This window comes from Gopherus flavomarginatus, chromosome 9 (assembly GCF_025201925.1).
Source record: "Gopherus flavomarginatus isolate rGopFla2 chromosome 9, rGopFla2.mat.asm, whole genome shotgun sequence".
Classification (NCBI taxonomy): Eukaryota; Metazoa; Chordata; order Testudines; family Testudinidae; genus Gopherus; species Gopherus flavomarginatus.
Genome location: NC_066625.1, coordinates 38605345 through 38617489, shown reverse-complemented (window position 1 = coordinate 38617489; position 12145 = coordinate 38605345). Strand labels below are relative to the sequence as shown.

The 12145-nt window shown below is 44.9% G+C and overlaps 2 protein-coding genes across 12 annotated transcripts in view; one reads left to right on the top strand and one right to left on the bottom strand.

Annotated features, from left to right (window-relative positions):
- Nucleotides 1-10612, top strand: part of IFT140 (intraflagellar transport 140) — a 254848-nt gene extending 244236 nt beyond the window's left edge. For 2 of the 5 annotated variants that reach the window (XM_050968076.1, XM_050968074.1), the window contains 11 exons: nt 653-843; nt 1995-2090; nt 2587-2719; nt 2811-2954; nt 3481-3609; nt 5351-5533; nt 6017-6223; nt 6707-6919; nt 7000-7166; nt 7572-7713; nt 9839-10303. In XM_050968076.1, the coding sequence (XP_050824033.1) occupies nt 653-843; nt 1995-2090; nt 2587-2719; nt 2811-2954; nt 3481-3609; nt 5351-5533; nt 6017-6223; nt 6707-6919; nt 7000-7166; nt 7572-7713; nt 9839-10045 (1812 nt within the window). In that variant the 3' untranslated portion in view covers nt 10046-10303. Of the gene's footprint in view, nt 1-652; nt 844-1994; nt 2091-2586; nt 2720-2810; nt 2955-3480; nt 3610-5350; nt 5534-6016; nt 6224-6706; nt 6920-6999; nt 7167-7571; nt 7714-9838 lie in introns of all 5 variants that reach the window. The other 3 variants (XM_050968077.1, XM_050968078.1, XM_050968079.1) reach the window with 2 other exon arrangements.
- The window catches only part of TELO2 (telomere maintenance 2), a 384906-nt gene that overhangs the window by 332469 nt on the left and 40292 nt on the right, over nt 1-12145 (bottom strand). Inside the window, exon 21 of one of the 7 annotated variants that reach the window (XM_050968168.1) lies at nt 7749-9392. The exons of the other annotated variants lie outside the window; for them this stretch is intronic. Within the exon in view, the coding sequence (XP_050824125.1) occupies nt 9358-9392 (35 nt within the window). The 3' untranslated portion in view covers nt 7749-9357. Of the gene's footprint in view, nt 1-7748; nt 9393-12145 lie in introns of those variants that run through there. 7 annotated transcript variants of the gene reach the window in all.

The window sequence follows — 12145 nt, the reverse complement described above, 5'->3', positions numbered from 1 at the left end:
GTCAGTCCCCAGCCTGTAGCAGTGCATGGGATTCTTCCATCCTAAGTGCAGGACTCTGCACTTGTCCTTGTTTAACTTCATCATATTTCTTTTGGCTCAATCCTCCAATTTGTCTAGGTCCCTCTGGACCCTATCCACCTCTCCCCCACAGCGTAGTATCATCCGTGAACTTCATGAGGGTGATATCCATCCATCATTCAGATCATTAATGAAGATGTTGAACAAAACGGGTCCCAGGACCAACCCCTGGGGCTGCCAACTTGACATTGAGCTGTTGATCACTACTCGTTGAGCCCGATGATCTAGCCAGCTTTCTAGCCACCTTAAAGTCCATTTAGTTGGGGATTAGTCCTGCTTTGAGCAGGGGGTTGGACTGGATGACCTCCTGAGGGCCCTTCTAACCCTGATATTCTATGATTCTTCCAATCCATACTTCTTAAACTTGCTGGCAAGAATACTGTGGGAGACCGTATCAAAAACTTTGCTAAAGTCAAGACATATCACATCCCCTGCTTTCCCATATCCACAGAGCCAGTTAGCTCATCAGAGAAGGCAATCAGAAAGCTATCACTCATTACTGCTTAGCTATAATCCCTGTAAAGTACTCATCAAATCCAGATAACTTTTCACTGTTTGTTCGCTCTCCTTTTAGGAAGATGCAGAGCGGCTGTACAAGAATTGCGAGCGTTACGACCTCCTGAACATGTTCTACCAGGCTTCTGACCAGTGGCAAAAAGCTATGGAAGTAGCTGAGATTCATGATCGGGTTCACCTGCGCACCACATACTACAACTACGCCAAACACCTGGAGGCCACTGCAGAGTGCAATCTTGCACTCAACTAGTAAGCAGCTTCCTGTAGAAAAGGCCAAGCACCTAGAGCTTAGTTCTGAACACAAGAAATCCCGAGTTTTAGCACACTGCTTTGGACAGCAGAGGCAAAATTGGTAGGGCTGTCTGGAGGGTGCCTGCAACTGATAGATAACCTCTCTGCATCTCAGTTTCCCCCACTGCCAGGTTTATTTCAATAATAGTTTGAGATCCTCAGATGAAAGGTGGCAGAAAAGGGGAAAAACTGGTTAACTGACTTATCTGCAGTGAAGTCAAGACTAGAACTTGGATTTCTTGTCTCCAAAGCCTATGCTTTTAACCACTAGACCAGCCTTCCCTTTTGCACCTTGTTGTATGCATAAGCCCTTGTGTTGGAGAGTCCTTGACCTACCTGGCACCCCAGGGATACATTTGCTCATGTATTATGAACCTGATGCTTATGTGGCACCTAGAATTCTTTTCAGTGGCTGTTGAGATCCTGGTTGGTGGGGAAATTATTGTTTTTAGACTGTATTATACTGGTTTACATTTTATTTTATGCATGGTTCCCTTATTGTGTAAGGTCACAACATGCTCTAGCTCAGGAGTAAAGAAGAGTTTTGTGTGTGAGGCGATGTGAGCAGAAGATGTGATTCAATTAATGGGGAAGAAGGAGGGGAGAAAGTTGCAGATCGATGGGTTAGTATAGTTAAAGGAACAACTTTCCAACTGCGGGTTAGAGAGTGGAGATTGCAGTGGAGATGAGCAGGCAATATGAAGACTTGTGTATGAGGTGAGGAGACAAGATCTGTACTGAATATCCTTTACCATCTCTTACCCAGCCTCCAAATCATTCCTGGTACAGCTGTGCTAGGTATTTTGGGGGCTTCAATGTGCATGTTGGCTCTTTGGCCCAAATAAGATTTTTTATTTTTCTGCACCCATTTTTATCTCAGTGATCTCCACACCTTGGTCTTATCTCAGCTGCACCTTGGCGTATTGGCACTTGGGGGCCAGCACTGTTCCTGCAGTTGATGAAAAGCACTCTCTAAGGACAGAGTATTATTAGTATTATTGTTAATTCTAGAGACTAAAGAACTAAAACAAAATGGATTAACATAGCAGTTGAGCGGTTTGCCACAAAGCACAGATATCCACCCTCTAATGTGCCTTTTTTCTACACAGCTATGAGAAATCGGACACACATAGGTTTGAGGTGCCCAGGATGCTCTCTGAAGATTTACAAGCCTTGGAGATCTATGTCAACAAGATGAAAGATAAGTTAGTACCATGTTACATCCTTCCTTACCTGAAGTGTGTGAAGCAGTGGTATCCTGAGGGAGGAGTTTCAGGTTCGAGAGTATTCGTTTTAACACTTTCCTGCCAGGCGTTCAGATTTTCCAGGTTAATTCAATAGCGAGGAAACATGCTAGTAGGGAACACTTTTGCTAATGCATTCTACCATGCAGTGCTTTAAATTTGTTCATTTGTCTGCTTTGGTCATGAATCTTGTTCATTAGAAGGGTCCCCACTGTATTGTGTTGGCGAGCTAGTGCTACTAGAGTTGTGACTGAGAGAGCTGAGTAACGCAGGCCAGAGACTTTCTTCCAGTTTCCCCTGTACTGAGCTCAATGACTTGTGTTTGACTAAAGCACATCTTGTATGGTAGCCAGTCTTGATGTGAAGACTTCAAGAGAGAGAAAATCCGCCACTTCCCCTGGTAGTGTGTTCCAATGATTAATTACCATCATCATCACTTATTTTGTTTCTTTTCTAGGAGCTTGTGGAAATGGTGGGCACAGTATCTGGAGAGCCAGTCAGATATGGAATCCGCACTAAGATACTATGAGTTAGCTCAGGATTATTTCTCCCTGGTCCGTGTTTACTGCTTTCAGGGCAACATCCAGAAGGTAAGGCAGCCTGCTTTCCACTGCTCCCAGAAGAGTCCATGTTCTTGTGTTTAATCTGGGCATGATGTGAAGGGTCTGGCTCTCTTTTCAGGCTGCTGAAATAGCGAATGAAACAGGAAACTGGGCAGCATCCTATCACCTGGCCCGCCAGTATGAGAGCCAGGATGAAATCAAGCAGGCTGTGCACTTCTACACTAGGGCCCAGGCATTTAACAATGCCATCCGCTTATGTAAGGTATGACAGCATGTACACCTGAGTGCAAAGAGTTCACTACCAATGGCATCTCTCAGGCCATGTACATCAGGAAATGTAGCCAACCTGTGAGATTACTGTGGGCCTTCTCCTTATGTAAAGTATGACATACAGCTTGCTTATATAACTGTGTAGTTGATGATATTGGTTTCTACCCACACCTTCTAGGAGAGAAGGGGTCTGTAATGTGACACTCACAATACTGACATCCCTTTAAAGCCCAAGTATCCCCTTCCCCCCAAAAAAAACCTCTCCTGAAGTAAACAAATCAACAACAAACAAACCAAAAATCCTGCCCCAAGCAGAGTTTTGACCCCACAAAAGGGAAGACCAGAAACTCCCATGAAGTTCACTAGGGACTTTGCTGTTGCTATGGATTTTATATGGAAGGTGGTCTGATACAGTGGTGATGGGTGGCAATATAAAACTGTAGGGTAGGTAATTAATGACACTGGAAGTAATCATAGATAGAGTATTTGTTTGAAGATGGATCTTTACTTTTGAGTAGGAGAACAATCTGGATGACCAGCTGATGAATCTGGCTCTGCTGAGTTCCCCAGAAGACATGATAGAGGCAGCCTGCTATTATGAAGAGAAGGGGGAACAAATGGACAGAGCAGTCATGTTGTACCACAAGGTAACTCTGACTCAGCAAAGTATAAAGCTTTCAATGGATACCAAAGCACTACAGTGGACAGCTCCCAAATCAGCTGAATATCTGATTATCTGTATCCATTCTGGTCAATCCAATGCTGATGTGCAGTACCCCTTGTTAATCCATTCCTGGGGCCCCCCTACAGCTCTGCCAGTGCCTCTCAAGCTGACCTGCAGCAGTACTTGCTATTCTAATAATAGAATCATAAAAGTGTAGGATGGAAAGGGATCTTAAGAGGTCCTCTAGTCCAGTCCCCTGCAATCAAGGCAGGACTACCTAATAATTTACTAGACCATCCCTGACAGGTGTTTGTCTAACCCCTTCTTAAAAAACCTCCAGTGGTGGAAATTCACAACCTCCCTAGACAATTTATTCCAGTGCTTATTTACTCCATAGGAAGTTTTTCCTAATGTCCACCCTAAACCTCCCTTGTTGCAATTTAAGCCCATTAATTCTTGTCCTATCGTCAGAGGTTAACAGGAACAATTTTTCACTCTTGTCCTTGTAACAACCTTTTACGTACTTGAAAGCTGTTATCATGTCCCCCCTCAGTCTTCTTTTCTGCATCCTAAACAAACCCAGTTTTTTCAGTCTTCCCTCATAGGTTATGTTTTCCTGACCTTTAATCATTTTTGTTGCTGTTGATTTTTTCCAATTTGTCCACCTTTCCTGAAATGTGGCACCCAGAACTGGACACAATACTCCAGTTGAGGCCCTATCAGAGTGGAGTAGAGCAGAAGAATGACTTCCAGTGTCTTGCTTACAACACTCCTGCTAATACATGCCAAAATTATGTTTGCTTTTTGGGGGGGGATGGAGGGGCAACGATGTTACATTGTTGACTCACATTTAGCTTGTGATCCTCTATGACCCCCAGACCCATTTCTACAGTACTCCTTCACAGGTAGTCATTTTGTATTGTGCAACTGATTGTTCCTTCCTATGTGGAGTACTTTGCATTTGTCCTTATTAAATTTCATCATATTTAATCTTTAATCAGTATCAAACTGAGTGATGGCTTTGGTAATATCAATATGTGTTCCCAGGGGACTTGACTGAGTCCACCTATTTCACTTCACTTGTGACATACATCACATTTCAGATGATGTCTGGGAGATGAACTCACTCTTGTACTTTGTAGCCTCCAGCCGCATTTGTCCAATGCCAGTAAATCAGCCCGCATTCACTACAAGACAGTATTGGTAGGGAAGGTGCTGCATCACTGCAGGAGACTCCCAGCACAGGCAATCAGTGCTTTTTATATATTAACTAATAGGGGTTGCTACTTAGCTGTGCAAGCCTCCTTTCCTCTGTCTGCCTGCTGAAATTGAGCAGACAAGTTCTGCACCAAGTGCTGTACTAGAGGCAGAATACAGAGAATCCTCTGAGTCTCTGGACATCCAGTAGGTCCCCACTCTCTGAATTTATAGTGTGGTAGCTCTGCAGCAGAATGCCAGGCACGTAGATCATGGCAGCTGGGAAGGGCTACTGTTTGTTTCTCTGCACCTCAGGTTGGGTTCATTGGCCTTAGTAACTAATGGAGACCTTCATACAGAGCCTGCTGATCAAGAAGGAAAAGGCTGGAGGCACAGCAGCTGCTGATTTTGCCAGAGCTCTGCTGCAGAAATCTGGCATCTCTTTCCTAATGGCTTGTTGCCTTGGGACCTGTATGCAATCAGTACAAGAGAGGGAAAAACTAAAACAGCTGTCTCTGGTTTTGCAGGCAGGACACTTTTCCAAAGCACTAGAGCTGGCTTTTGCCACACAGCAGTTTGGTGCCCTGCAACTGATTGCCGAGGACCTGGATGAGAAGTCAGACCCAGCCCTGCTGGCACGCTGCTCTGACTTCTTCATTGAACACGCCCAGCATGAGAAGGCCATGGAGTTGCTGTTAGCAGCCAAAAAGGTAAAGCCTTTGCAGTGTTCCTAGGAACTCTACAATATGTGACTGTAGAAGAGCAGAGCTCAGGAGTGAGCTGGGTTACATCCTGGGCCCTCCCCACATGGCAACAAATCCCTAGTTGCAGAATTTCTATCTGGATTTTGAATTTTCAGAGTTCCCTGATGCAGGGTTTTGGCTCAGCCCCTGATAAAGCTATGGCCTAGCCTAGTCTTTCAGAGTCAGAGTCGCCTCAAAGATCAGGGTTTTCAGCTGCAGGGTTTTGGTTCAGGGCCATCTCTGAAATTGAGATTCTGCAGCACAGCTTGTCTCAGTCCTAATCATCTGGCCTTTGCAGAGTTCAGATGCACCCATTCACACAGCTGGAAAAGGCTAAAAAGTTGTAGCATGCTCAGACACTTGAATTCTAGCCGGCTAAATGTGGTTGAGGTCCTTCTGGTGCAGAACATTTAGTTAGCAGCAGTTCATTGCTCTCTCACTCTTCACTAGTACCATGAAGCCCTGCAGCTTTGCTTGAATCAGAACCTGACCATCACAGAGGAGATGGCTGAAAAGATGACTGTCTCTAAGGACTCAAAGGAGCTCTCTGAAGAGTCTAGGAAAGAACTGCTGGAACAGGTTGCCGATTGCTGCATGCGGCAAGGCAATTACCACATGGCAACCAAGAAATACACTCAAGCAGGAAACAAGCTGAAGGTGAGTCTACATAAGTGGGGAAAAGCTACAGTACTAACATTTGAACCCCTTGGCATTGGCAGGTGTGGAGCTCCAAAATACACTTCTAATCTGCAGGTAAAATGATTGATTTGAGGGACTAATCTCAGGGATACCACGAGTTGGTTTAAGACAAAATACTCATGTTAAATAATACTTGCCAGCCCACTCGGAGTTGCCTGTTCTCAGAGCTCAAACCCTGCAGGTCCCCTCTCTTCCACAGGGCTTGCTGTCAGCATGAGATCTCCCTGTTCACTCTCCAAGGTAGGGACATATGTGCTCAGAAGACTGGCATCCGCCCTTGTGATTCTGCTGTGGGAGAGTGTTTTGGTAGAAGCAGCAGAATTGCACCTTAGTTTGTAGAGAAGGTATCCAGAAGGAATTTCTACTAATCTCTGCCTGGTTGCTTCTTCCTCATGTTTCTACATTGCTAACAGTAATGATTGTTCTCCCCTCTGTTTGCAGGCAATGAGAGCACTGCTGAAGTCTGGCGACACGGAGAAAATAGTGTTTTTTGCTGGAGTCTCCAGACAGAGGGAGATTTATATCATGGCAGCCAACTACCTACAGTCACTGGATTGGCGAAGGGACCCAGAGATTATGAAGAACATCATTAGCTTCTATACCAAGGGAAAGGCCCTTGACCTTTTAGCTGGCTTTTATGATGCCTGTGCTCAGGTATGTCCTTGTCCATTCTCAGAGGAGTTTGGTTTGTGACAGCTGGGAACAGGACACTTATCTTATTTTTCTCTCTGTAGGTGGAGATCGACGAATACCAGAACTATGAGAAAGCACAGGGAGCACTGACTGAGGCATACAAGTGCCTGTCAAAGGCAAAGACGAGAAGCCCTGTAGAGCAGGAGAGCAAACTAGCACTTTTCCAAAGCAAGATGGCTTTGGTCAAGCGATTCATCCAAGCTCGAAGGTAATTTGCAGTGCTCAGAGTACACAATGTATATGAAAATCTGTATCCGAGCAAAGTTCTCTGCTTTAGCAGCAACACAGTCCCATGCAGGAAACTTACTTCTGAAAGCACTCATGAGACTTTTGGCCTCAGGGAACCATATGGGTGTAGGGGATGACAGGTTGACTTTTGAGTAAAAGGTGAAGGTATCCTTGAGGAGAGTGCCCCATCTGATGATTTATGAAGCCTCTGCCTACCCCCCTAATTGGAACTAAGATACTATGAGCATGTCCATCTTACAGAAGGGAGGCTATGGGGCATACACAGGTCTCAAACTGTGGTTCAGCTGAGAGCCAGATGCAATAAAGGAGAATCTGTCTCCTCCCCCCATGCGATATTTACAGTTTCAACCTGTTCTTTCAATAGAGTTTACTCTGAGGACCCCAAAGAGGCAATCATGCAGTGTGAGCTTCTCCTAGATGAGCCAGACCTTGACAGTACCATCCGCCTAGGTGATGTTTTGGGCTTTCTGGTTGAACATTACTTACAGGTGGAAGAATTCCAGATGGTAAGTTATTATTTGGGCATCATTCATGTTCCTGGCGCTGTATAGAGGAAGACAAAGAAAGCCCTAAGAAGCGTACAATCTAAATGTTTGCATCCCTAGGGAACGCAGCTCACCGTTGTACACTCTCAACCTTTGCAAGTGTAGAGGTGCCAAAGTAGACAGTTACCCTTGGAGTATTTATGTTGACCTTTGCCCTGTAAGATAGCTGAAATATCACTGCCAAGCACTGTGTGGTGCTTGCAGTTTTGATCCCAGTGTAGGGTATGCCGAAGGAGCAGCAAGACTGAATCCATTTTTAATCTGTGGTGGGAGAAAGAAATTTACTTTACAGACTTGGAGAGTAACATATACAGAGGTGGCTCCTGGGATACTTGTAACCATTCCCATTAATAGAGAGGGTGGCGCAGTAGGTCATTTCTGGTCATTTCTCTGCAATTCCACTGCACTTCTGACAGCCACCTGGCTGGCCCAGAAAAAATGGGAAATTATTAACTTGTAGCCATCTGGGAGGTGATGAGTCATTTGTTCAGAGCAGAAAGTGCCAAACAGCAGAGTGCAGAATGGCACAGGATTACAAGCCTTGGGCTAAAAGTAACCTGCTGTTCTGGACCAGCCAGGTGCTGAGCATCATGCCCTCCCTTCATTACAGGTATCAGAGGGGTAGCCGTGTTAGTCTGGATCTGTAAAAGCAGCAGAGTCCTGTGGCACCTTATAGACTAACAGATGTATTGGAGTATGAGCTTTCGTGGGTGAATACCCACTTCGTTGGATGCTGTTTATTACAAGCTGTCTTGACTAGAGCCACTCAGAAATTTTCTGATGAAGCTTAGCCAGAAGCTGAAAATGGGTGATGGGATGGATCACTTGATTACCGGTTCTGTTCATTCCCTCTTGGGCACCTGGCACTAGCCAGTCGGTAGAAAGGATACTGGGCTTGACTACCTTTGGCCTGACCCAGTATGGCTGTTCTTATGTACTTAGCTGAAAAATGACGAGTCACTGGGCAAAACATTTTGCCAAGTCTAGTGCAGATTTGATCAAACTTTTCCTGAACCAGTAACAGGTTTCTGTGTGTAATGGAATGTGTAATGTTACACATCCATCCATTGGAAACCTGCTAGTGTTCTGGAATTGACAGCTCTGCAGCAGCGAGTCTGGCAGCCCTGACTGGAGCTGGAACCTGGGGCAGCTCTATGATGCAGACTGTTCCAGGGCCAGAGATCCTAGGACTTCCAGGCTCCTGGAGCCAGCTGGCTCCCAGCTCAGGAGTAGGGCAGCCTGAAAGTCCTTGGCTCTGGACTAATCTGAATGGCAGGGCTGCCCTGGACCCTAGCAGCCCCAAGAACCTTGCCTCCAGCCAGAGCTCTGGGGCTGGCAGGCTCAACTATGAAGCAATGAAATTGACATTCTTGTCAATTTTACATATTTTGTTTCAGGAATGCTCTATTTCACTATTTTTTTTTTTTAAAGTGGGTCTGACAAATTTGGGTACCCTCACAAGAACTGAAACCAAAGTGTGACATCTGTAGCCTTGACAGTGCTTCTGGTATCAAGGCATTGGACAGAGGGGCTGGGATTGGAAAATCCGTGTCCTCCCTTTCTTTGGTTTTCAATGCTAATCACAGCTTTTATTCAAAACACTCATCATTCTAGTGATTGGTTTCCATGTTGTTGCTCTCCTGCAAAAACAGGCAAAAGTTTCAGGGTTTACTAAAAGTTTAGGGGTTAGTGAAGTCCCTGGTTCCTTGATTTTTTTTTTAAATCTTGGAAAGAGCTGGTGAGTATCCATCACTCATCTAACCTGGAAGGCTCTAGTCCTTCTAGAGGGTCATCTCACAGGCCTCTTAGGAATTCCCAACAACACTGAACAGTTTATTGTGATGCCTGAACTGAGACTGCAGCACCCTCTGGACTAATACCAATATTAGACAAACCCCGCAGGTAGCTGAAGGGAGCTGGTAAGCCAGCCCTGCACTGGTAACTCAGTTTGAATAGGCTGGGAGGTCTGAGCCTAGCAAACTGTATCTGAATGCAACATATCTAGATGCTTTTTGCCACGCTGCTGTGATACGAGAATAACAAGAACATATCCCATGCCTGATACCCTACCATCTATTACCCCTAGGCCTATAGATACTTGGAAGAGATGCGGAAAAGAATTCCATGTGTAAACCTGACCTACTATGTGAATGAACGGACCATTGAGGCAGTTCACAGAGGGCTAGGCATCCCCTGGAACCGGAACCCTGCCCCAGAACGAATTCGTCACAACAGCATGGAAGACAACAAGGAGGTGGAAGAGGATGTAGCTGATGAAGTCGAGGATCCCTGATGGCTTACTATGTAAACTGGCAACATTCACATACAGCTGTGAGGAAGCCTGGCCATTGCTACAGCACCCAGCTACCTGGTCTAGGCTGTTAAGGGCAGAAAGTCAAATACTTCAGTAATGCACAGCCTGCTGCTGTAGTCTGCTTGGGGCATACCAAGAAGATTTATTTGTTATGTATAAGCAAAACTGTTAAAGCTCAAGTACCAAGTCAGGGCAGAGGGACAGGTTGGGCCTCAGACAGCTATTATTAATCTTACTTTTTTAATGTCCAAATTTAGAGAGATTTTTAATACTTCAATAAATTTTTGCGGAAAAAAAATGAATGTCCAATAATAATTAAGGCATCAGCTAATCCTAATCCCATGAGTACAGGAGCAGCAAAAAAGTGAGTGCTGAATTGAGCATGTCTAGCTCTAACTGTCTATGCATACAGAAAACAATTTAGTTAAGACACACTTTGCAATGACATGACAAGGCCTCAAACAGTAGATAGCTCTGGTCTGTTAAAGGACCAACCCCTAGGACAACACAGTGAGCTGTTCCCTGAGAGTCAAAACGTGAGGGAAGCAAGGCCTTTTTTTTTTTTTTTTTTTTTTTTTTTTACCATTTTATGAGAGAATGGGTCCAGCAGTGCCTGAGCCATGCAGAGCCTTATCAAAATTCAAATCAGTACCTTCTGCAGAAGTAGGAGACGTCTTCCTTGTTAACTAGGCCTCTAGAGCTTGCATTTAATTTAGCAAAGGTCACTTGGAGTAGAACTTGCAGTTATGGAAGAAGAAATTCTACCTCCTCCACTCCTGCGTAGGTTGGAGTTTGAGTAATTTATCCTGCACAGTTTTCTTAACAAACCCTAGATTTAAAGTGGCTAAAGTTTAAAACTCTTTGTTTGATTTTAATTGGGAAAATATTCCTAGGGAAACATCAGGACCATTCTCACTGGGCTTTGTCCTAAAGGGAGAAGACAAGCCTCCCTACCTCATGACTGAATATCTAGGTTAAACTTGGAGGCAGGATCAGACCTGTCAGTCTCTCCCTCTCAATGTCACCTTAACAATGGCTACACTTGAAAGCTTACAGAAGCACAGCTGTACCACTAAGTGCTCATGTAGCTGCATTATGCTGCCAGGAGAGCTCTCCCAGCGACATAATAAAACCAGCTCGTCAAGCGCTTATGCCAGCAAAACTTATGGTGCTCAGGGGATGCTAACATGCATGACCTTAGTCCCTGCTGTTATCCCTGGCAAGAGTTCTGTAAGAGAAACAAATGTGTTTTCAGCAGCCACCTAAACACATTCCATACTACCTCGTGCTAAAAAGGAGGGTTGGAGTGGCTGGTTTCCTTTGTCAGATTTCACAAATATTGAGCAGTTTGGTGTTAAGGCATAACTCGTTTCAGTCCCACTTTAAGAACAACAGGTTCTCTTTAATAGAATGATAGTATAGACTTCAGCATGTGAAGTGCTCAGCCGCCTCCTTCTGCTTGCAGAGCTTCCAACCATATTAAGACTATTCACACCTGAGGAAAAAGACACCTTGTAAGTAGAAACTAGAGAGCCCTTCCTGTCCCACACCATCCCTGGTGGACAGTGTCTCTGCTCTAAGGTTATGCACATTTTCAGTAGGCAGGAGTCCACTGGAGCTGTTCACAATATGCAACTGTTGACCAGAATCATCCTCTACAAAGAACCACTCAATCCACAGTATTCTTGCTACCAAGTTAAAAAAAGTATGGATTGGATGAATGGACTGTAAGATGGATAGAAAGCTGGCTAGATTGCTGGGCTCAACGTCTAGTTGACGACCAGTATCAAGCAGAGTTTTGTTCAAACATCTTTATTAATGATGATCTGGATGATGGAATAGATTGCACCCTCAGCAAGTTCACAGATGACACTAAACGGGGAGGAGTGGTAGATATGCTGGAGGGTAGGGATAGGGTCCAGAACGACCTAGACAAAGTGGAGGATTGGGCCAACAGAAAACTGATGAGGTTCAACAAAGACAAGTGCAGAGTCCTGCATGTAGGATGGAAGAATCCCATGCACTGCTACAGGCTGGGAACCAACTGGTTAAGCAGCAGTTCTGCAGAAAATGACCTGG